The sequence below is a fragment of the Corvus cornix genome, chromosome 4, assembly GCF_000738735.6.
Source record: "Corvus cornix cornix isolate S_Up_H32 chromosome 4, ASM73873v5, whole genome shotgun sequence".
In the NCBI taxonomy this organism is placed as follows: Eukaryota; Metazoa; Chordata; class Aves; order Passeriformes; family Corvidae; genus Corvus; species Corvus cornix.
Window position 1 is genome coordinate 13,312,615 of NC_046334.1, and position 26,401 is coordinate 13,339,015.

The 26,401-nt window shown below is 36.3% G+C and overlaps 1 protein-coding gene across 4 annotated transcripts in view; it reads left to right on the top strand.

Annotated features, from left to right (window-relative positions):
• LRBA (LPS responsive beige-like anchor protein) overlaps positions 1–26,401 on the top strand; it is a 374,344-nt gene that overhangs the window by 334,011 nt on the left and 13,932 nt on the right. For 3 of the 4 annotated variants that reach the window (XM_039551359.1, XM_039551360.1, XM_039551362.1), the window contains 4 exons: positions 2,917–3,109; positions 5,776–5,838; positions 9,075–9,230; positions 12,679–12,846. In XM_039551359.1, coding sequence (XP_039407293.1) covers positions 2,917–3,109; positions 5,776–5,838; positions 9,075–9,230; positions 12,679–12,846 — 580 coding nt within the window. The remainder of the gene's footprint in view (positions 1–2,916; positions 3,110–5,775; positions 5,839–9,074; positions 9,231–12,678; positions 12,847–26,401) is intronic. The other variant, XM_039551361.1, reaches the window with a different exon arrangement.

Below are 26,401 nucleotides of genomic sequence, written 5' to 3' on the forward strand. Positions count from 1 at the left end.
CTTTTTTTTTTGTCAGTGTAATCTAGGAACACTTCATCAGTTGATTTTGTTAATACCATACCTGTACAGGTGAGAGCCAGTCATTGTGGAGACAATTTAGTTAATCTTTGGCAGATTCCTCAAGAAGCTTGGTTTTAGGAGGTGGAACTTCCTTGTCTTTTCCCCCAGGCATAGATTTTCCCCTAAAACCAGGATTACTAGGAATTCATGAGCTGAAACTTACATAGCAAAGAATGTGACTAAATGTGTTTTGCAGTAAAGCTAGGGTGATAAAATTTAGGCAGTGAGCATTAACATGCTTTCCCTTTTACCTCTCTTGTGTCTAATGTAATTTTATTATACAAACAATTATTTTATTACTGATTACTTTTCATACTCCACTTTGTGTGGAGTCTGTGGATTTGAAATACCATTTGTGTTGTCATAGGTCCAGAACTAAGGATCTTAAGTGATATTCTGACAAGTGGAGCAAATGGTCTGCTAATTCCCAAGGTTTTCAAAAGGTTACATTCCCTTATTGTTAGGATGGACATTTTACACTGCAATATGAAAAAAAAGACATGTCTTACAGGATATACAAGAAGAAAATATGTCCTACTTGAGCAGGCTAAGGGTATTAGTTTTAAAACATATCTGAAGTGCAGAAGGTTTTAAAAGATTACACAGAAACGTGAAATGTTTCCGAAGTATCTTACAAACCTTGTGATGCAGGAGTCTGAGAAGTGTAAACTTCCTTGATAAACTGAGCTACTGGCCTTTCTCAAATGCATCCCGTGTGTACCTGGGAGCTGCTCAGCTGCCTGTGTCCCATGGCCAGGTCCCAGCCTACAGACCATGGCAGGGACTAGTGTGTGTGTTTCAGAAGAGCCCTGCTAACAGGGATGTTGGGGAGCCCAGATACTCCCATCATGCAGCCACTTGCCATATGTGTGTCCGTCTGTCATGGTGCCATGCACTGAGCACTCACTCTAATTTAAATGGATTTGTTTCAGGAAGAGGAGCAACTCGAGAAGTTGATTATTGATGTGTTAGTCAGAGCCATTGTTATATAAATAAATCTGATACTGGGAAGCGGTTTGTGTGGTTTTATCATAATATTTTTTATGGTGCTGAATTAGTGAAGATTTAGTATGTAACAGAATCAGTTAAAATCTACGAAGTTAGCTGTTTCTAACTCCTGTGGTTTTTTGGGCTGGGGTACACCCAGGAAAAAAAACCCCTTAGTTCTTCACTTGCTGGTTTTGTTAATATTAATACATGTTTTCGTAATAGCTCTGTATTAAGTGGTTTTAAAAGTAGTATTCCTGGAGCTGAAATACAATAAGGATATCTTTCCTGTCATAGTTTTGAATTATTTCTAGTTGCATTATTTACTGAGTTTTGTTTTCATGTGTGTGCATGAATGCAGCTGAATTGGAAGTTATCACGTGCTGTGTTAAGTGCACAAGCCATAATATACACCAGGTGTAGTAATTAGCAGTCACATGAAGGCTGCCTATTTGTCTGGTTTTGCTGCTGTTGCTGTATCCCCTTGTGTTTTCAACCATCAGATAGCTGGATTTAATTGAGGCCACATCAGATGAGGCATTACTGACACCTTTAATTGAATGAGCATCCAGGGAGGATTAACTCATAATATTGATTGGCTTTTAGCCACTTGCTCAGAAGGATGTCTGGGTAGCTTATTAGTTGCTTTTATTTACACCTTTATGCAAAGACTGTAAATAGGAATTCATAGTGCAATATGTTTTTCTAAGTACTCTTAATAACTTTTTAAAAAGGAGTGATAATAAAAATGCAAATGTATTTAATTTTTTTATTAGTTCTGTATAAATATACATTAAATGTATGCACTTACATACACATATATGTAATGAAATACTGCAGGTGGAAAACAGCCCAAGGACACTTCATTAGTATTCTAATTTGGTTATTAGAAAATTAGAAATACTTGAGCAATGTGGCTACTGGTGACCAGGGTGATTGTATCTCTGCATTTCAATGGGGTTCTCCTTTTTTTCAGATGTACCACATAGTCATAAACCCATTAGGTGTTGCTTTTTCTCCTTACATTTGATATCCATATCTAAGGTCTTCAATATTTTGTTTTGACATTTGCAGTATTCTGAGAGAACTTAGTTTAAAAGTTAATAAACTTTTCAACTTACAACTACAAAAACTAAAACCTGAAAAATTATGTTGAAAATGAGAGTCTGGATTCATTCCCTCGCTTTAGCATTTCTGGAAACAATGCAGGATAGTGTCTGTAATCACGTCCACTTTATATTCTTTACAACTGCATTTAATTATGTTTGTCCTTTGAAACACATTTGCAGTGAAGTCTTCTACTTTGCATTCATAAATCTTATTTTTGTGCACCAGAAATATATACAGAACATATATCTAGTGTATGTGTGTATCTGTTTATTTTAATGTGCTTTCATGTTCTCATCTGGCTTGTAAAGAATTACAGTCTGCCAATTTAATGCAACTTGAGACAATCTCTGGGAGCTAGAATTTCTTTTGCTCGCTTTTTTTGTGTTTCCCTCCTGGTTTGGCCTTGCTTTCCTTGACGTACTATCTCTGCAGATGTGAAGGAGAATTCTTTTGGCAGAGATAGGTGATTGCAAATTTATAGTTTAATCTGCTGTGATCTGAAGCAAAGTCTGTATACAGACACGCTGTGTTCAACAGGGCCCTGAGATTAATAGGGTACATGAAGGGTTTTCTGCCTAAAATGGTTATTTCCATAAGCCTCTATTTCCATAAGCCACTATTACTGCATTTGCTTTTCTACTGCAGCTTCTATTGGATGCTGTGTGTTTTAATCCAATCTTCCTTCTCTTGTCCTGTCTCTTCTCCTCCCCGTGTTCTCTTTTCCTGTGTATTTGGGTTCTTGTCGTGTGCACTCAACAGTATCTCCTCCTGCAGAGCCCCTTGATGTTCACAGAGCAAGCCCAGCAGGACGTTATCATGGTCCTGAAGTTTCCATCCAACTCCCCGGTCACTCACGTGGCTGCCAACACCCAACCCGGCCTGGCCACTCCTGCTGTGATCACGGTCACTGCAAACAGGCTCTTTGCTGTGAACAAGTGGCACAGCCTCCCTGGTAAGTACATTAAAGCAAGAAGCCTGAGAAACCCCTCACATCCAGCAGCACTTCTCTTGTCTTAGCAAAATTTGCTGACGAACTGTTGTAGGTTTAAAGTTAAAAAAGCAAATCCGGTTCATTGACACAGCAGGCTCTTCACACGTGGGCTTAATTTCTCATTGGAAAGGTAATTTGAGCTATCGTAGTAAGATGTGTAGCACACTAAATGTTTGTAAAAACAATATGTTGCTTTCCAGGCCATCAGGCACCATGGAAGGAGACAAAACCGTCCATCACTATTTGGTCATGACAAAGGCATACTCTTCCTCTTAAATTTGTTGTTCAGTCAGTTGGGGGCCTGAACCATATCATGCCAAAGGCAGTTTTAAAGCATGTAAAACTTGTCTGAAATCTTCTCTTCTATCTTTTTCTTGTTTATTATAAGCACCCAATGAGAATTAGAAAATAAAATATATGGGAAGTCTTATCTTAAACATCCCAAAATTACTAGGTGATTATGTATTGTCAGTATGAAAGGAAAACAAAATAGCCATTTCCATAGCAACTAATAAAATTAATTTTCCTTTAAAAGTGTGCTGTAGTTGAGAATATAATTCTGCTTTTAATTCTAATATTCTCCAATCTTAAAGACATCCATCCTCCTTTCCCTGACTACGGCAGTCTTAGGCCCAAGCCATCAAAGGAAGTTATTTCAGTGCAATGCAGTATATTTGTTCAAAGGCTTTTCAAGAAAGGGGGAAAAAAAGACCTTCTACTCAAATAACTTAAATAGAAGATACACCAGAGAAATACGTACATGGTTGAAATTCCTGCTAAGAAATCTTGACCCATGGTCCCTGATTACTTTTTGAAAAAAGCCAGATGACTCCCACACTTTTTTACTAATTCTTACAAATTACCCCTCAAATAGAAACATCTATGTATTATTTCACCAGCCCAAGAAGTGCTTCAAGAGAAGGATGGGAAAGAAGGGGGGAAGGGAGACTTGCCTAAGATAAGTTGTGATGAAGAACTATTTACAGGGCTCCCAAGATTTCTTTGAAAGGAGGATGACAGTATCCTCTCATACCTTGGATGTGTGACCTTGGGCATATAATATTCAAGGCTTTTAAAAAATGGCCTTTGTGAACAAACAACAGTCATGGGAAGAAGAAAATGTTCAAAAGTGGTAGGAGTTGATTTTGATTTCAACACAATTCTGCTGGTTGATGATCCATGAGCAAGCAACCAGTTTGGTGAGTGTTCAACTGGTTTGAGTTGAACAGAGCTTTCAGATTTTTCAGGGTTTTCCCTCACCTCTGAAAGGCAGAACAGTAAGCTGTGCTTTTGAGTTGCTATTTTTTCATTTAGAGGCATTTTACACTTGTCTTGCCAGTACAAAGAATTCAGGAAAACCCACAGATCAAGACAAACAAAAGCCAACCAACAAAAACCCAAGAAAAAATCACCTCACCCCACTGCTGTGAGAGCACACATCAGTTGCTGGCTGTTAATAGAGTACTATGCTTAAGATATCTGGGTGTGGACTCCTCAGCCTTTGCTATTGTTGACTTAAAATTTTATACCGAAATGGGATCTCCTAGGGTGAGAGGGCAGGTATCATTACTTCTCCATATCCCCTGCTGTGGGCTTAGCATTGTCTTTGCTAATGAGGCATCATGATAAAAAAGTTAAGTTGCCAAGTGACCAGTTGTCACTAATGTGTAATTAAAAAGCCCATTCCTGCCTTTGAATATGAATTTGGTGGCTTTGCTGACATCTAATGGCACTGGTACCCAGCAGGATGCTCTTTTTCCTCACGCAGATTTCATGTGTTGTTCTGTGTTGGTGTTTCATTGCAGTGGAACTTTGAATTTACTTATGAATCACTTATTTAAGGAATCCTTGTACTGACACTAGTTTTTATATTAAGCTGTGGATGGTATGTAGAAAAATCATAGGTGTAAGTATATATCCCTTCCAAGAAGGTATTGTTGGCTATTGGCGGGGACTGGGGAGGAGTTTGTTTGTTTTTTTGTAGTGAAGCTGTGGCATAAAAAGGCTTTCTTTTTACCCCTGCAAGAGAAGTCAGTGCTTAAACATTTTACTGGTATGCCAGGTGCCCAGATGAAATGTGTGTCGGCAGAATTAATATATTAACTTCTATACAAACTTGCAAATAAATGGGTTTTGGTGATGGATGAATCCTTAAATACTGGCTGACTATGAGACGACTACGAGATTTCCCTCTCTGTGTCATAAACTAACTTCTAAAAAAAAAGTCCTTTGTACTTCAGTTGTTCAAAGCAGTGCTTTAAAAAGTAAAGAGGAAAATAGTATTTGCTACAGTCAGCAGATGGTTGTCACATTTTGTTTTCAGTCCTCTTTACCACTTAATTTTGTTTTGTTGCGACAGGAGAGGTTGCCAGTAAAGCATCTGCTAGAGCTTATGGCTCAGGACCAGAGCTGCTGCTGATGGCATACATTCAGAATAGCCCTAATCTAAAATAAATGTTTAATATGCAGCCTGTGAAAGCACCTGGAATTATTTTTTTTCATTCACTTGATGCAGAAGAATCTTGAATAGTTAAAAAAAAAGGGCGTAGCTGTGATTTATAAAATATATGTGGCTTCATGTATTAAAAAAAATGCAAAGTTTTAAAATCTTCTTTCCTGAATTCCAGCTCATCAAGGTGCTGTACAAGACCAGCCTTACCAGCTGCCAGTGGAAATCGATCCTCTCATAGGTCTGTCACTTCCTTCTCTCTTTGCGATTCATTAAGCTCTGTATGGTGGCCCTGAAGTGTAGATTACGGTTGTTTTTCACTTGCTGGTTGCTGGGAATGGAATTTTCCTGATAAACCATTTGCATGCAAATTGGAATGCAATGAGCTGTGGCTATGCTGGTATTTCATCAACTCCCCCTCGTTGGTTTGCCTAATTTGAACAGGCCTAGGACGCGTGTCAGTGAAAATTAATATGGATGCTGTAATAATGTGTGATTGAGAATGTGCATGAAGTACTGTCAGGATAATATTGGATCTTTTCATCACTCAGACTTGTTGATGAGCAGGAGCGAGGCACGTTATGATGAATCGGTGCACTGGTAATGTGATGGAGCTCCTTTGCTGAGGAAATTTTCATAATAACAGTGGGGTTCTTAACTGCACCGTGTTGTGAAAAATAAAACCGTGGTGCCAGGGTTTCATCATTAAAGGAGATCAATCCTTTCTTCATAGACCTGCTGTTCAGGCTGAGGGGATTAATGCGTAATTGCAAAGCAGTTTCAAAGTTGAAATATATTGCCCACTCCAGTTTAGTGTTGAGGTATTAGTATTCATTTTTCAAGGGTATTGCATCTTTTGATCAGCTTTACTAGTTAAATTTGCATGTGTTTTTCTTTTATTGAAAAGGGGTGGAGGAATGTCTTTCCTTTATTTAATGACTCATTGTAATAGATTCAATTCATGACTTTTTATTATGGAGGTTTATCAGTTCGTATAGAGCTGATTTTTCTATTAGCAGGGTTAGAGTTTGGTCAGTTCTTTCATTACAGGCCCAACTTTGGGGAGTGCATACTTGGAGTCTGTAGCATGGCGAATGGAGCCTTAAACACAATGAGAAAAGAAAAACTCGGGTACCTAACACCAAAACAGAAACTAGTTGTAGGACACAAGCAAAGAAGACAGGATTCGGTGCCCACCAATTCTGTTAGACTTCAAGCTTAGTTTGAAACCAGCTATTTCAGGGTGGTTTAACTGAAAAAGAAGTGGTGTGGCCAATTATAGGAGCAAGGAAAAATCAGAGCAAAAATGAACTTGCCTGGATAGGTTAGAATGATGGGTCTGTCAGACAGTGAGAATTAATTTCAGAACAAATGTCCATATCCCAGTAGGAACTGTGATGTTTCCATCTGTAGATGCAGACTCTTCCTGTGTAGCCATTTTGCTGGGTAAGCTCTAGGATAATTAAATCAGGAGCAGTGGGAGCGTATGAAACCATTTTATAGAGCTGATAAAATTGAAGTGTTTTTCCAAAGTATCTAAAATCAATCCTCATCTGAATAATGCAATAGTTATTATGAGGAGGATACGTGCTGTAACTCTCCTTTCCTTCTTGAAATAGATTTTATCCAAAAAATGTTTGGGGCAGGAAATGTATGTTCTGCTTTAAAACCTGCTATCAAGTAGATCTTAGAAGTGTAAATAAATATTACCAAAAAACCCCAAATCACGTTGAACTTGTCTGATCTTTTTTTTTTTCATCTTGTGTAAAACGTAGAAGGAAATAAAATTATTATTATCCTTTTTATTTTTTCATGATTTTAAAATTAAAATTCCATTTTCAGGTTTGCCTTCAGTTTACAAAACACTTTGGCTTTTCTTTGGTACAAAGGCCTTTAAAATTAATGTTCACATTCTGAAAAACGGTTTAATATTCCCTTCTTACGGTAGATCTCAAATCAGCCTTGTGATTACACTGGACGTAGTTTAAAAGGTTTAAGGCTTTCTTTGTCATTGCTAAGCAGCATCATTGGGGGCAAGCAAGTAATTATGTAGGTAATATTAGAGGTTTTTAATTGTGGCTAGACACATTTACCTAGAAATGGCACCTAAGAGGACTACAAAATTACACTTTATGGTTATAGCAGGAATCTTGTTGCTGTCTTAGTCGTAAGGAGGGATTCCTGCTGGTGCACAGGAAGACATAAAACAGCAATGTCTGAGAAGACATATATCCTAGATCTTTTTGAGGTGAAGATTTTGGAGGCCTTATCCCCACTGAATTAGTTGATCTGTATGTTTTTTGAGGTTCTTTTGCTGCTGTTTTGTCATACAGAATGTTCACTTATAATGTGGTGTTGTTACTCTTTAAGTGGCCCCAAGAGCAATGAATGCCACATTTGTGTTACCTGCAGCGAGCAAGTGGCAACACCTTGCTAAATTATTTGCTACCCATATGGACAAGACAGTATTAACATTTTAAACATAGCAAAAGCATAAATAAATGAAGTATTTGATACAGAGTAAATGGAATATACCCAAGGCTTAGGAAATAGCTGGTCTGTGAGAATGGAAAGGAGCCAAAGAGCAAAGAGTAAAGCAGAGCACAGGAACAGGACAGAGGCAGGTCTGGAAGACCACCTGGGTGGAAGTGATGGTGCTCCAAGCAGTTGGCAGACAAACCCAGGAGAAATTACTTGCCTGAGATGGAAATCAGGTTCCCTCAGGAACAAAGCACACTGAAAGTTTTTCTGATAGTGTAGGATTTTCATGATAGATATGGACAGGGACATACATATAAGAACAAAATATAGTATGAAATATGTGGTCACTAATGGATTCCTGTCCATTCTGTGTGTTCCCAATGAAAGATTATCTCAGGAAACAAAACATCAAGTGATCAAAGTAGGGCAGTTATATTCTCCCAGCCCTAAAGTTAATTGTGGAGATAAGCTGGTTAATTTTTGTGCCATGCTTAAAAAATGTAAACAGTACTGATGTTCACTGTTTTGTTTTTTTTCAAAAGGCAGTGCTTGCAATGAAGTACAACTGATATACAATTTAAAATCATGATCCTTTGTGTGCTACATTTGAGCCACTATGTGGTTTGTGTATTGTCTTATCATTACATTCCTTTGCTTTGTAATTTTTAATTTCTTATACTAGAAGAAGTAGGGAAGGAATCTTATTACATTTTTGTGTACCGTTGGCTATGTGCAATCTTCCATTTATTTCTCAGCTGCATTTCACTTAAAAAGAGGCTTTCTTCTATTTTAGAATATATACTACAAGGAATTAGCATTGTTCCCAGAAGTGTCATGAGTATTTCATAGTAGAATCAGAAAGAAAGCGTCCCTGCCACAAAAAACAAGTAACCGATGTGAGAAATGTATTTGGTGTGGATGCAAGTTTCTAAATTGTATTTTTGTTCTGTGAATGTGGAAGGTAAAATGTCTTGGTTTGTATGTTTTTCTGTTCAGCCAGCAATACAGGTATGCACAGAAGGCAAATCACTGACCTTTTAGACCAAAGCATTCAGGTACATTCCCAGTGTTTTGTCATCACCTCTGACAATCGTTACATCTTGGTCTGTGGCTTCTGGGACAAGAGTTTCCGTGTTTATTCTACTGATTCAGGTAATGTATTTTTTAAATGTGGAGGCAGCCTAAAAGATTTTTTTACTGTTCATAATCAGCCTACTGTTTCAAATAAAGAATGAGGAGGGGAGAGGGTATTTATTCCCCTATTAATATTTGGCAAATCTTTCCTTACCTACTGCTGCCTTGTATTTTGTGCTATCATTTTTGTGAAATGATGGCAAATGTGAGAGAAGGAACTCTTGTTTAAACTGAGTTTTGCTTCAAACTTATAGGACAAGGATGCCTGTTCTTGCACTGTAGTTTTCACAGGTGAGAGTTTGTGTGAAGCCTTGCATACCAGGAGAGTTAATTACTTCTAAAGTGTTTACTTGAATTTAACTCTGGTTGGTTTTTACCACCAGAGAACTGGGTTTTTTAGGAAATAAAGGCAAGTACTATAGAACAAGAAGAGAAGTCTTGAAATCTGGTGAAAGAATACTTATAAAAGCCTTTAAAAGCTATGCCATACTCGAAGAATTGATTTGGAGCCACTGAATTCTTTTATATAACATAAACTGATCGATATAATGGGCAGCAGTTAAATTAGGATAATGTCAGCAGGAGTGTGTCCAAACCATTGAAGTCATGCATGTGCCATGCTAAATAGAAAAGAATCTTCCAGTGTAGGAGCTACAGGAATTTAAAAGCCATGGAACCCCATGAAAAACTAGGTATTTTTTTTTTTTTCCCTTTCATTATCTTATAATGGAAATAGCGACCTCACTGCAAGGTACTTCTTTGGGATTAATGACCCAGTGTGGTTAATGTGTGTGTGCCATCAAGCTTTCCGGTAGGTTATTAATCCCTAGGGAGCATCCTACATGTTTGTCATTGTTTCTTAAATATATTAGTTAAGAGTGTTTTTCACACTTGGCAAACCAAAATGTTTGACAAAACAAAATGGTCTTTAATGAAAATCTGTTAAGACTTTAGATCTCATGGCATACTTCAGTATTTCTGTCATTTTTACAATTTTAAGGCCTTAAGTATAAAGGAGAAGTTCCATTTACGTCATATTGACTGCCCACGATTCATTATACAGATATCTTGTTAGACCCTTCTTAGGTTAATTTTCTTATTGATGAAAATAAATTTACATAAAACTGTGAATTTAAAGTAGATCTTCATAAAGGATAGCTAGCAGCAATAAATATTCAGTGTATATTCTTGATTTATATGAATAGAGAAATTATTATATCAACGGATGTATTTTACTTTACACCTATGGAAGGAACTTGTATGGTTTTGGTAGCCTTGTCCTGTATCAATCTGAACTGCAAATATCTCTTTAAGTTATTTCCTCTGTGCATGGCAGATTCACCAGGCACCTTGTTACTACCATAGCTAATCAGGGTATAAACCAAAATACCATTGTCAGAAAAGTTTCAGATTTGTCTCTTCTATTGGTCAGTATAGCAACTCTAGCTTAAATGAAGTGAATTCAGATGTAGTTTACTTTGCTTCAAATTGAAATGAGAATATAGTAGGAAAATATTTTGAAATCAGCAGAACATCAAGGGGAAAAGATGATGTGATCAGTAATGCATACAGGCAAGTGATCCCAAGTGTTGAATTCAATTATATTTTAGCACTTGCACAAAAAAAGGAGCCATTTTCCTACCAGATCTTGAGTGAGTTTGTTTTTAGTAGGAAATACTTTCAACATAAATCATGGGTTCTCAGCACAGCCAATATAGCAGAAACACAATAAAACCTTCCTCCAGCAGTGGAATGACTTCTAGACAGTGTTTTAGCTTCAGTACTGCAGACTTGAGTCTTATTTTTCTTTTAATTATTTGTAGCACAGCTGTCAAATAAAACATTAACTAGAAAATTTGTTCTGTCAAAAAGGGATATCTGAGTGCAAATGGTAAAGTTGGATATTACTGTGTAGAGAAGACAACTCATGTTAAAGGAAACAGGAAAGTTTGAGGAACTCTTACAAAATTAGTATTTTTTTTTTCTTAGCAATATAAAAGACCAAAATCTTATTTCTTGTTTTGATGATGTTCATTGAACTTAAGCTGCACAGTAACAAAATAAAACTAACAGGGCAGTGAGACTACAGAAATAACCTTGAAAAATGCTTGTTTTCTAGAACGGAATGTATAAACACAGAAATAACTGAGAGGGAAATCTCTATAACTCAGTGATGTTTATAGCATAAACTTGCGTTCTAGAAGTGTAAATCACCCCAGGTAATTGAACGCCTATGTCAATACAACTGAAAAATATATCACATCATTATTTGACCCCTTAGTTGCTTACCCTTCCACTACAAAGTAGGTATGCACAGTAAGAGTGCATCCAGGGGTTTGCCCTGTCCAGTCAGAAATGGCTCATGTGGTAGCACTTCATCTCTCAGTTTCTCTTGCAATGTTAGAGCAGGCCTAATAAGTTTCGCCAGTGTTTTATTTTGAATCTGATCTACAGGTTTCCTTTAAATTGCATCTTGTTATTTTATTTTTTCTTCATGTACTCCAGTAATTTCCTTTTTTTGGTAGATATTCGTACATATCTCTTGGGTTTTTTCTGGTTTTCTTCACTTTATTGCACTTACCTTTTGATCTTGTTATAAATCAGGCTGTTAACACTATTTTTGTTCTTTCTTCAGAACCACTCCCTTAAGTCTTTTGTTCCCATTAATTGTTATTTAGTGTCTTAATACAAATACAGTGCTTTTGTGCTGTGTAAAAACAGGTTGCGAAATGTTCCCTATTACCCATATTAAGTGACTAATAGTTTTTAATTCATGCACCAAAATATTTTATTAAAATGGGCTTAATTTGAGTCCCAACATTGATCTGTGTTACTTGTTATTTTTTAAACGCTTTTCAGAACACTTGATTTAATTTTATTTTTATTTATTTATATTTAGAAATGCAGTAGTCTGCATTTCCTGTTTCTTTTTTTGGCCTGTCTTATTAAGCCTTCCACACCCATCACTCTTTTTCCCTTCTGTTCCTCCTCATTCTTTATTCAGCCCAAAGCACAAATGGGTGCATGGTCATTTGGGCTGAGAAAGCCGGGGTCACACATTAGAGGCATCACACATCACACTTCCCTGTGTCATTGGGTGCAGAATTTGTCCTGGCCCCTGTTACCTGAAGGGGCTTTAGTTAGGTGCATGAGAAAAGTGTGTGTGTCCCTTGCCCTGCTTCTTCCAAGATCTGCAATTGCTGGGCTTCAGCAAATCCAGTGACACTTTTGAATAAAGTATAGTATTGAGAGACTGCAAGTATTTTTTTGTGTGGATTGTGTGGACTATTGCACTTTTAAATAAGTTTCCACCAAATAAATAAAGAAAAAATAGTACTCCCCACTGTAGTTCTATTTTGAACCTTCTTTTTGGATAAAGAAAATATTTTTAAAGTACTTTATAATGTATTTAATTTTTCTTAGAATACAAGAGTAGTTTTAAAAGAATCGATTTGCTGTGTTACAGGTAAACTGATGCAGGTAGTGTTTGGCCACTGGGATGTTGTAACCTGTGTGGCTCGTTCCGAGTCCTACATTGGAGGGAATTGTTACATCCTCTCAGGATCCCGGGATGCAACCTTGCTGCTCTGGTACTGGAATGGCAAAACCAACATCATTGGTGATAACCCAAGAGGTAAGAAAAAACAGAAGAACCTGGTTTATAAGGAGGTTGTCTCAAAATGCCTTGAGCAAACACTTCATAGGATAAAATTTTAGGTAGGGTACTATGTGCCTAGTCCTCGCTCTCACACACCAGTCATTCTAATTGGTTTTAGTGCGAGCAACAGAGCTCATACCATATAACCAAATTAATAAGGCAGAGTAACCCTGCTCCAGCCTAATTCAGTTGTAACCTCTCCCCACCCAAACACCTTGCACTTCTCTTCCATCTTGCACCATTTCCCAGGAATTCCTGAATATTGTCTTTTATTCATGAAGATTCTCTATTTTAACTGTATAAAAAACAGTGAACCACTATGACTGTACAACCCTGTATTATGTAACAGGAAAGGTAGAAAGTGATCTTGGTTTATGCCAGTTTCATTCCATACACAAAAAAATTAATTTCTGATCCCCAAAGCAAAGAAAAAGGCAGACATGCAGTTGGAAAAAAGCCTGGAGTAAACCATTTACAGGAATGAGGGGCTTTTAAGGCAACCTGTGAGAGCTATATGCATAAATTTGGGGGCAAATCGTAGCCAAACAGAGGTCTTGTTCAGCCAAAAATAAAATGCTTTGAAGGGAAGGAGTGATAAGCAGTATATTCTGCCTTAAGAAGAGTATTTCTCAGGTTTTCTTCCATTCATTTAAGGTGTTCTGTGACTCTGTTTAAATAGTAGTAAAAACTGCCCTGCAGAGGACAAAATGGACATCTGGAAAGCAAGAAGTGGTGTTAGAGCTGTCATATTTTGCAGTTATAGCTGGCACACAATTTTATGTAATTGAAACAATACCTGATATCTTCCAAATTAATCAATTTGGTAAAGTTATGTGTTCCATATTTAATCTGTTACTCATCTGGAGTTACTTGAATTTGAAACACAGAGGTGGCTTGGCTGAAATTGCATCCTGTGAGCCACTTTAAAGAAGCACAACTAATTAATATCAGAACGAATGTCGGAATTTAACTTGCAAATTATTTGATGTTGACTGTGAAAACTATTCAAAAGTTGAACAAGATGCAGTTCAGTTCACACAGTTGCAGAATCTTAAGGCAGAGGATGTGTGAAAACTATCCCTATTATCCTTCCAAGCAGCCCTGTTCAGGAGATGGCAGTTTTTTCTGGGAAGTGGCTAGCAGAATTTTACGAGCTTCTTTAAATAAATATGGCGTTGCTTGAGGGAAAAAATATCTGTGAATACTTCATACATATTTTGCAATCTAACAATTTAAAGAAAATGCAAACTGTGTTAATTTTGCCGACCTTGTAAACTTGGAAACCCCAAAGAGTTTGCAGATTCCTAGGCCTGCCCTGAGAAGTTGTACTTGTCCCACATTTGCCAGGCTTGCCTGCTCTGTGAGCAAGACCTCAAGGCTATAGGATCCTTGATTACCCTAATAGATCACTTGCTGTGGTTCTGTACCTAGTATTTGACTGAAATACGTAGATTTTGTTACAATCTATTGACCATCTTCTCTAATGCAGATTTCTAAGGAATTAAAATTTTGCAGTTTTCGAAGTTAGGCTACTTTAGCTGCTCTTTAAAATCAAACAGTAGCTACCTGGTAAGTCTCTGTGCTTGCCGTTCTTTTAAACTTGGACTTTTAGGGACTTGCAATGGCTCCTGTGTTTACCAATTGCCTTTACGTAGGGTTTTTTTTGTGATACAGCATGCCTGGAATCCTTTGTTATCAATTGGAATCTCATGGCACTATACGTAGTCTTAGACATGGGTATAGACAGTTCCAGCTTCAAAGAGATGGTAATCTGGGGTGTTTAATTTTTCCCAGAAATAGCTGTCTGTAGGCTTCTCTGTTCAGTCAAAAATTTTTTTGAAAATACAAATAAAAAGAGCTGTTTCTGCTTAGTTCTGATTTTGTCAGAAATGGAAAGCACCAGCAGACTTGTTGGGTTCTGAGCCCTGTTACTGCAGCTGTAACTTCCATCCACTTGCAGGATGTTGATATTTAACTGGTCTAATGTCTTTTTGTGTTTGAAGCTTACAATTTTTTTTACCTAAAAATATAATTCAGTCATGCTTTCAATGATCACTAGTCACTGGAATTTTAGATACTCTCAAAGTTGATATCTCCTTTCTATTTTTTCTCTATTTAATTAATCTCTAATATCCATCTTAAGATGACTTCACAGCAATATGTATCTAATGGTATCATGGTGCCGGAGTAATTTCAAGAAAAATAATTTAAACCAGGGAGTGTTTCTTTCCTCCTCTCATGTACCTGTTGCCTCTGATGTACATCCACCAGCATCTACCCTAAATAATATCCCATTAGGTACCCATTATTCCACCAGTTACATTTTATTTAGGTTCATTTGTCTGATTTCTTTACTTTCAGAGCCCTGAGCTCTGGAACTCTGGCTGTGCATATTCATGTTTTACAATGATAGTTTAGCTGGAAAGCCAGGTGGCCTATGGCACACGTGATAAATAAGTGGCTTGATATTCTTTATCAAGGAAAATTTTCTGGCTAACGTGACTGTACTGAAAAATTCTCTGGTTTCGGTTTAACAGAAGAAAAATGTTACTGAAACACTGATTATTTACATAAGCTAACTTTTAACTTTGTGGCTGACTTTTTAAAGAAATTATACCTATGCACTCTCACCATCCTAGTTTCTTCCCAATAACTCTAAGATGCATTGATCAATGTAAACCAAATCTGACAAATTGAGGTCTCAGAGATATGAAATTTCTACATGGGACACATCTGTTGGAAACTATTTTATTCTTCACGAAACAGCTTGATTACATTTAGGTTACAACGTTTTGGTTTTTTTTTTAAATTAAAACCTGAAATTCAAAAAAATATTTCATTATGCTCTTTGATCAAATGTAGAGTTTTTCTCTTTCTAAATTAATTGGTTTTGAAAATGTAAAAGCATGGCAGTACTTCTTTGGAGCACAGGCCTTTTTTTGGTGCAGAAATGTTTCTGGGGACAATTTCTGACCAAGCCTCGGAATAATTCAGAACAGAGCTAAGGACCTGAAGTAGTTGTGTCCTTTGGAATAGCCTTGAGGTGTTTTCCTTTCACATTAATTAACATCATGTACTGTGGAGGTGTAAAGTCACTTTGCATAGCACAAGGGCTTTTCCTTTTCTCTCCTTGGCATGTGGCTGGCTTGGGGAAGGTGGGAGGGAGAGGATGTATCCCTCCCCTCGGTACTCCTTAGAGCCCATGTGTGATCTGTGTCACACAAAGTTGGCTTCTGCATATTTAGGGGCACCACTTGGGGATGTGACATTATGCACCAGGACTTGTGTGGTGGCATGTGTGGAGATTCCTGGGAGAGGGCTGTGGAAAGATGCTGTGTTTTGTCCTTGCCCAGCCTAAGGAGGTGGAGGTGGAGGGGAGATGAGAAGTGGGGGTTGGGAGGAGGAATTGTGTGATGGCTGGAGAAAAGAGATGCGAGAACTCATTTGCATACAAATGGTGGGCATCACTTTCAGATCCCACTTTCGCTTTGAAGCTCAAGTGGCAACTCCTGGTGTTTGGACATTTCCTAGGTTGAGGGATTGCATTTTCCTTTGTAATCACAGAACCATAGGAAACAGGGCCGGCAGGAGCTTTGGTCACCTGATCTATTCTCTTTTCCCATTGAGGGCTTAACTATGCCAAAACCATTCTCCATTGATGTTTGTCCAATCTTTCCTTAAAAACTTCAGCAAATACATTTTTGGGCCTTAGAAGCCCCATCCTTAGCAGTCTGTTCCCAGTATTCAGCCTAGTATCCAGGTCTTTTTGCAGCAATTGCATTCTATCATCTTTTATCTATTTTTACTTTGTGTAGAGAACAGATTATTTCCTTCTTGCAACCACTTCCAGTTATTTGGATTGCCATGACCTCCAATTCTTTGCCTCCAACTTTAATAACTCAATTCTTTGTTTTTTGCCGTAAGTCATGTTTTTCCAGACCTCTGATTTTTTTTTGTTTGTTCCTCTCCAGTTGACTGTTTTCCTCAAAGTAGACCCAGGAATGCAGCTGAAGCCTTTCCAGTAATAAGTAGAAAACAACATGTTTTACAGACCAGTACTTTTCACATCCCCAGGGAATATCTGTTTCTTTCAAAACACTGTGACACTGTCAATTCTTTTAAGGGTATGAGCCAATATGAATGTCAGTGTTTCCTGAAGAATCTACTCATTTGTGTCTCCTTCTCTGTGTAGTGTAGCTGTGGAATCTTGTCTTGAAACTTTCTGAAGTGTATTCTTTTTTTAGACTGTTTCTCCAATGTGTCAAACTTACTTTGAATTCTCATCCTGTCCTCCAGCAGCCTTGCAGCAACTCATATCTGCAAATATACTTTGCAGTCTTATTCTATTAAATTGGTCATTAAAGCAAGTGTTAGCTAGTATGGATTCAGGAATGCTCATCAATACAGTTACCATTTTGAGAATGAATAGCTTTCTGAATATAGCTTTCCAGTGTATAATAGTATCTTCTGAATGTGTGGTTCCCTATTTTCCTTAAGAAATTGCTCATGTGGAACAGTGCTAGAGTTCTTACTAAAGTAAGGATATGTGATGTCTCCCTGAACATGTCCTGTTACTTTGCCATAGCAAGAAAAAATAGTTGACATGATTTGTTCAGAAAAAATCCAAATCAGCTGTCACTCATCTCCTTGTTTTCTTGTAGGAAATTGTATGTGTATATATAAAGATATAAATGTTCTGCCAGTATTTTTTCTGTTTGTTGGGATTAAGCAGACTATTCTCTAATTTTTCTTTTTCCTTCTTCTTAAACAACACAAGACTTTTTTAACCTTGTAGAACCCCACCCAATATCCACAGAGCAATAGTTATAGCTCTGGGATTACATAGTTTCATTGTCACAGTATTGCTATTATCAGGCCAACTGAGTGCCAAACATTTACCTCATTCAGGTATTCTCTAGTTGAGACAACAGTTTTCATTGCTGCTTTTACTTGGGTTTAATGTCTGACTGCAATTGATCTTTTCCTGAAGTACTTTGTGAGGCATCATCTACTGGTATTGCTAGCTCTTAATAACAGAGCAGCTTCTTGAGAGAACTTGTCATATTTTTGTGTTTGTCCTTGTTAGTTACATCTCATCTATCTGTGGCTCTCCTGGGTTTGTCTCTGCTCATACCTTGTTGCTTACACTGTTTCAGAAATAACTCATTTATTTTCATCTTTCTCCCTGACTTTCCTGTGTTAGAGTCACTGGAGAACTCTGAGTTGTGCCAGCTGGGATCTTGTTGGTCTCATCCCTGTGCTGTACTGGAGCAGCTTTCACTAGTATCCTTATTACCTTTTCCTTTGTTTTCTGTAGACTTTATGGCCCATGAGATCTTACAGAAGGATATTCTGTATCTATTGAAACCTGTTTTCTCAAAATACTTCAGGAATTATCTTGTCCTTGATCTCTCCCTTATAAAGCATATTGAACATTCTCATATCTTTGCCACTGTCATGTAAATTCCTTTCAGCACTGTGGTTTTTTAATTTGTTTTGCTATGTTGCTTATAATCATATCTAGAAGGTCATCTCTAGCTGTTATACATTAAAAATTGTCTCCAAATTGCTTTCTACACACATACTTGTGGTATTCCTTTACCAACAAATGACTCTGTAGTTGGAATATCCTATCTTCTCCAATCTTCCTTAATAATCCCTCACCTACATGGACCAGGTAGAGGCCAATCGTATTAGTGAATGTAGATTTACGTCTTCAAGGTTTTTGGTTTTTCACTGTAGCTATTTTGTTTGGATGTACTTTCTTGAAGGGGAGGTTTACAGTGGTGAATTTAATTGTCTTAATATTGTTTATTCTTCTAAAATGATTTGTGCTTAGAAAAATAGTAGGCATTTTTGTAGTCCAGTGGAAGATAGTGTTTTTCTGCTATTCTTGCTTTTTATTCATGGCATATGAAGAGATGGTTCTGTTGCTTTCAAATATCTACATATGTGTCCACAATTATGTTTTGGTTTTCATCTTTTGAAAAAAACCAAAATATTTTTAATTAGAAATTTGATTTACTTAAGGAAATTAAGGCTTGACTGATAAAAATATTCAGTGCTATGAAATATACAGTCTGTGTATAACAGTATCACTACTGCTAATACTAATGGGCTCTCTTCTGAGTTATTGCATTGATCTTCCACACATATGTGAATAAAACAAATTATATTACCTGTTTTATGTTAGCCCATAAAACTAGAAAATGTTACTCTCTGTATGTATCACATTTGCATCATGAGGACTATGGGGGTGCTTTCATTGCATAGCTTTATATTTTTTAGAGGGTACTATATTCAGCTATTCTGAAGTGTGGGAGATAAATGGGTTTAGTAGTGTAGCTGTGTAGCAGGACTTGTGTGAATGTAAGCACCTGATTTCATACCTAAAAATACAATTACTGTATTTAACTAAGATTTACTTGGGAGGATTCACTGAACAGTTTTGCTATTGAAAATGTGTAGAATATCTCCCTCAGATGCAAATTTTTAAAATGCACAATCTTTTCAATTTATAAAATATGAAATCTCCCAAACGATTCAAAATTTAATCACATTTTTTGTCTTTCTGAAGAACAGTCTTGCCACTATCCAAGCTACTTTTAAAAGAAACTGCATTTTTCTTTGATTTTTACTTAGCTAGAATTCCTAAATAAATATTCGAATACCTGCAAGATTTTTATAAATTAACATTATTATTATTAAATATATATGTATAATATGTATGGCATATATACATTATAAAATTATTATAAATTATATTAACATTAAAGCTATGATCTTGAGACTAGAGAAATCATTAGTTTTAATTGCATTGGTAATCATAGTAAAAGTTAAAATGTCTGTATTTCATCAACTGCTACAGGTGTTTTTCAGTTGGAAAATCTAAACTTTTTGTGAGAGCTTCATAATTATTAAAGTGGATAATGCAAGCAATTAAAACTGTGAAATTATATCTGATGAGCATCTTTGTCTTGGTTGATTGAAGAATAATGGCATGAGTAATAATTTCTTTGTAGTCAGACACACTAAACCTGTAAAGTTGAATTCCGTGAGGATTTGCATAGATGCTTCTCTCTGCACACAGTGAGCAGTCACACTGATTTCAAGCAGGTCATGTGTCTGCTGTTAACTCTGTTGCCAAAAAAACCTCTCTTTGCCTTCTTCCCTCATCCTCATCTTGAATTAACCTACATCTTGGTTCCCAGGTCTGCATGATCAGGGCTTTATTTTCAAAATTTGTTTCAAAAGCAATGGTAATAGAGAAGATGAGGGTCCACATTTCCAAAGAATGCTTATAGCATAAATATTCATTTAGGATTCTAATTATTATTTTTTAAAATTAAAAGCAATTTGCTTAACAGCAGCTTCTCTTAAAAAAATGAGTTGGGAAGTAGTTGTAAAAAGCTTACCTGTTAATGTTCCCTTTTGCATTTACCGTGGCAGGTAGCAGGAGTATCAAAATGTCCATAAATCACTGATCAGGTTAGTAATGGAAATTCTCCTGTTATTGTTCCTTTCTGTCTACCAGAGTAGCTAAAAAATTTGCAGAGCCTCAAAATATTGAAATATGTTTGAAATTGCTGCAGCTATAAAGGCAATAGTTCCCTGAAGTCAGCCTGGTAAGAAAAAGAGTGTTGCTCCAGCACTGAGTTTTAGGACAGTCTGCACATGCTCCTTTAGGTGCTTAGTAGCACTTTTATTTTTTTACCCCTGCACGCATTTTATACATTATTGTGTGAGCCCTTCTTAAAAAAAAAACCAGCCAGTAAATAATTCAGTATTATTTTAACATTGTTTTACTGCAGATGTAACAAATATTCTTTGTTTCTCAAAAATGGCAGGACAGCACAATGTTGTATGGAAAGCCAGAGTCCTTCAGCGCCATCTGCTGGCACCCAGTTGAAGCTGATCTCGGAACTGGATCCTAAGCACTATCTAGTAAAATATTAAAAATATCTATTCACGTTTGTGGGGGAAAAGAAATTTAAAAATTCATTTGTAGTATATTTTTTATCATTTTATTGGAATTGTAATGAGAAAATACAATGTGAATTCAAGTTCAGCTTATGAACTGAAACAGAAATAGGTCAGAAGTGTTTTGTTAAGTGGGTCTGTAAAAAGAAATGGAGTACTTTTTTTCTTCTTACTTTAAAGGACTTTAACAAGTGCAATATTACATTTTTCTATTTGTGTTGCAAGTGCAATTCAGTAAAAAGTTTGTCACAGAGAAGATCCACAAGGCTTGGAAAAGTATCCATAACATGTTTGAAGGAACACTAAATGTTCTTTTACCTAACATTTATTGCATTATTTGATGTTAGCCTTGAAAGCCTCATGAAAGCTTAGTGGACAGAGCAGTTACTGATGCTGTAAGTGGTCCCACAGTTCCCTGTAGCTTCGCAGGTAACAAGGACTGGGGCAATCTGTGTGAATCTAGAGCAGAGCCTTAAGTTCTGCAGCCACAAAAGGTCACTGTCCTTTCTTCTTTCAGCTGTAACACATTGATACCTCAAAGGGTTTGAGGCCTCATTGTATGGAGGCCTCCAAGTACTCTGTAAATCACATACAAATGATCATTCTACCTTCCACATATTTAAACTGGAAAAAAGATGAGGAGTAACAGGTGGGTGAATTCTGGTATATCTGGAAATCTGCAATGATGCTGCACAAGCCAGATAATTTTGTGTTTATAGAATGCCAAAAATTGTGTCATAGATGATACCTGTGAGGACAAGGCCTTCACTGTAAAGAACTTGCAATAGCATTCACAGATAGTTTGGAAAGCAGCTAAATAGTCATAGTGGCTTGGTAGTGATGAGCATGTAAATTTGTGTGCCGTAAGTATTTGTTTTGGCTAAAAGTATGTCCTACAGTGTTAAGTGCACCATCTGTACTATCCTTGTTTTCAGCTGAATAAGAGATTGTGTTTCAGGATTTGTCAATCAGTAAGCAATTCAAAGAAGCATTGTAGAGCAAGTTTTGAGGCAATCAAGGCTGTATGTATTTTGAGACTGGAAACAGAGAAGGAGTTTGGATGCTGCTTTTTTGGCAGTATCCAGCTACAGGTGTTACCAAAATTCAATGCATGGTATTCTCCAACAGGATAAAGATATTTGGTACTTCATGATGCAACACAGACCTTTGAGTTCCAGGAAAAACAGCTATATTTAGGACTTGTAACTATTAGTTGATGTGGTAAAAGGAATTATATTCAGATGGTAAATGAATACAACCTTAATGTGCACCATATGCAGAGTTGTGGGATGATGTACTGATAATACATCACATTTATTTACCTTGGTTGGTTGCTGAGAAAAAATCACCATTCTGTTCAAAGTCTGTTAGCATGTAGGACAGAACAGAATATTGCAGAAGATAAAATCATTTAAATAAATAGTCTAGAATAAGACCACCGGCGTAAATGTTACAAAAATTACTTGATCAATACAATAATCCTGACTTGAGTAAGAAATTATTTGGTAAGTGTTTCTGGATCGAAATTCTAGTACTAGCACTAGGAACATGGAGATACTGGAGTTATGGCCTGCCTCATTGAGAAAGTATCTGGTTTAAAGAGTTACTTGTAAAAAGACAGGTAATTTATGTATTCTCTGAACTTGATGTATGCCATCAGCGCTCCCAATTACATTGGTGAGTAAAGGTGGTAAGCATCTCTCTAGAACCATAGACTAGTGGTGGTAGTATTGGTTTGAAATTACCTTTACAAAAGTAATCGAATAGCTAAAGCACAGACTTTAAAATAAATTATTTTGATGTATTTTAATAGGGGGAAATAAAAAGATCATAAAAAAACTGCCGAACTGAGTGGAATTATTATAGGAAACCTCTCATCCCAGATTATATTTTGCCCAAGTTATGAACTACTGTATAGGTTTCAACTAAATGTAGTTATCTTAGTTTATCTTACAACAGTTCCTCAGTAGCTGCTATTTCTGACTGAAGTAATTGCTTGATTGTTTTTTTTTTCCTTTTGTGTTTAGGTTTGTTGTCTTTTCTTCTTGAACTAGGTAATGGTAACTATAAACCAAAAGAGACAAATATGAAGACAATAGATTATTTTTTTAGTATAAACAAAAAAAGCCCCTTCATAAACCAGTTTTAGAACATTATCAGACAAAAATGACAGTGTTCTAAAACTTCAAAGCTGGCATTTAAGTAGCAGTTTATGAAGTCGGGATGGTGCAAATATTAAAATATTAGTGTACACTGACCCTGAATATTCACCTGCAGATACTTTTCAGGGGCTTCAAAAAGGCCTGGGTTCAGTGGGAGGAGTCCTGCTGAATGACTTCCAGGACTTGCAGCAGATGAACCCCTACTAAGAGAGAACTTGTTCCAGAAAGTTTTGTGTTGCACATGGTGTAGGAATTAAGAGACTGGGGATTGTTGACTTTTAAAGTCTGAATTGTAATACCCAGCTTATGAAAGCCTGTTAAATCTTTTTCTTTATTGTGTTTGCTTTGGAAATGTAGTTTTTGTGACACAGCATATATGAAAAATCTCTCATTAGTACTGAATAAATGTTGGTCACTTGTTGCACAGTGATGCTGAGGGAAGTACAGTAAGCCCTCCTGTGTTATATTTACTGAAATGAATCCTACAAGATAAATCTAATGTATTTTTTCCTTACTGAACAAACTGTAGCATCTCCTGGGCTTTGCGTGTTTAGATTTTGCTTCAGGATAGAATGATACATTGTTCAAAGATGTTGTTCCTTTTTCAGAAAATACAGGGTTGAAGTGTTTCTTTACAAAACCAAAACTTGCATCCTGGCATAAGGTTGTACTTTTTGTGGTAAAATAAGTCTGAACAGATGGGAAGTAGTTTGAAGGAATTAAGAGGAAATGCTGATGGAGTGTCATGTGAAGAACCAGACAACAATAAAGTTCCTATATAATATGAAAGTATTATATTGTTACATAAAAATGCTTATTTACAAAGAAAAGATATTTCAGACTGAAGCTCTAGGAATACTTCAATAATTGTGTGGTATCACTTGAGTAAGATCTCTCATCCATCAGATAACTTTTTGTGCCAGTGAAATGGGATTCTTATAATTTGGCCAATTATGTGATCTGTAAATAATGTTAATGTGCAGACTTTTGACAGTTATCACTTTGATGCAATTAAACTCTGAAACCTGCTATATAATCAACATAGGAGCTTAGCAGCAAATTAGTTTTCTTGATTTACTTACATTTTGCTGAGAGCATTTTTGTCCAGATGTCCTGTATTCTGTACATACATCTGTACTTCTCACATCTATGTCAAACCTTTTATTGTTTTCCTCAATTTTTAATCATAAAAGCAACTTCCAAATTGGGAAATTTTAAAAATTAATTTTAGAAGGCCTGTCTTATGTGTATAGTTTGGTTTTGTTGATGTATCATTCTGAGAAAGCACTCAGTCACTTACTTTTGCAAGAAATAGGTAAAAAGATAAATTAACTGATGCTTCATTTAATTTGGATTTTATATTGACATAAAAATCACATAATTAATTTGTCACTAAAAAGTGCCCCACAGCCTCTGTAATAATAGAATAATTTAGAAATTGCTGTTTAGGTCTCCGTGACTTACAATAATTAACTGTCTGCTCAGTATAAAACATAAAAAGGAGCACAGTCAAATATTCTATATTTTAATGTGTTGCATAATATCATCTCACCCATAAATAGTAGGAAGAATATCTCGTATTTAATTGTGAGGTAAGTTTTTTAGGTAATCTCTAGTTTGATTCCTTTCTAGGAAGATATTTTTCTTCAAATGAGTTCTTGTGTTTGGCTCAGCTTTTACAGCTTTGTGCTGAAACTAAAGAAAGCGGCCATTTCGGGAATTTGCTGATGGATTTAAAATGTCATGATCCTGCTTTGTATTGTAACATCACCAAAGCTGAAAAAAATAGCAGAGAGACCCAGCAATACAAACCAATATCGTGTTCCCTCCAGCAAGGCATTTCTTCTTCTGGATGTCATTAAACTGGAAGAAAGTTTTGACTTTGCCGTAATCCCACTGTTCCTTTTTAAACGTAGTTTCCAAAAGCCTAACATTTTTTCACTGATATATCACCACAGGCTGACATATCATCATGTGCTCTTCTTTTATCTTCTGAAGCTCGAATTTTATGATTTAAAATGTACTTAAGTCACTTAAGTAAGAGTGATATTTTATGTTATTTTCTCTGGGAAAACAGCTTTGCAGCAATTATTTATTGGAATGTAGGTGAGTTCTTTTGAAATAATTTGAATGGTTGCTGCAAAGGTAAAGTATTCTGTCCATTACTGGAAAGAAAATAACTTTATGTGTGCCTCCTGTGACTAAAATAAATCATTGATGGCATTTGTAGCAATGTGAATGTGGCCTTAAGAATCCTACAGCATTCAGCTCCAAGCAGCAATCCAGTGATGGGATAGTCTGAGGATATCACTATATCCTATGCTGAGAAAAGGACATCTGTAAAACTATTGTGTCCTGGTTATTAGTGCTAGGATTTGAACTATCTTTAATTTCATTTGACTTGTTCATCTTCCTTAAGGATCTCCATAAAGATTCTCTGAGTATTCTTTTCAGCCCTTACTTAGGGTTTGCATCAGTGGTCGTAAACCTGCTTAGCAGACAAAGACTCTCTTCCCTTTGAAGTCACTTCCCCAGCTTTTCAAAAGGGTCTGAAAGTCTGTTCTCCTAAAACAATTTAGAAAAGTTTGAAGTGGTGCCCCTTAAACCAGCAACAAAATAAAATTTTCTCTTTGCATTATTGAAAACCATGACAATCTTTTGAAGCAATAACAGTTTAAAAGCTTTTAAAGAAATCTGTTCTGCTCTATGACCAGCTTTTAAGTTGACCCCATTATTTTGGAAATCAGAGGCTTGGAAACCCCGAAATACTTGACATTCTTATCAAAGGAGTCAGCCTGACTTTTCACAGGACTCCTCTTTTACAGTATCTATTCAAATCCTAAGTTCATTAAAGATACTACTCAGATTTCTTCTTTTTTTGTTTGGGTTGTGTTGTTGTTGTTGTTGTTTTTTTTGTTTAAGTGTTTATTTCAAAATAATTTAGGAAACAATTAATACAATCTATGAAACACTTATCCTTCCACCTGTCGATTTATACTCTGTTATGTTTGAACTCAAGTCCAAATTCTGAAAAGACTGAGTGTTACTTAGGGTAATTTTATTTTCTGTGAACTGTGATAAATACATATTCTCAGTTTCTACTTCTTGATTTAAGAATATTATCTCCTACATTTAATGGATGTAGTTGCTGACAGCCTTATACACTTAAAGCCTATACTAATGTAGATGATGTAAGCAATAAGTTTACTCTCATGATTTTATCTGCACCTCCTAATAATTCATTCAGGCATTGCTTCTCATAAGTGCTTCTAACTCCAATATCTTTCATTCATTACCTCCTGCAATGTTGTATATTTAAAACTCTGATTTCAAAAGTTTCGTTAATGTGAGGTGTATAATTAGATAAATTCCTTGCTGATCTATGCAAG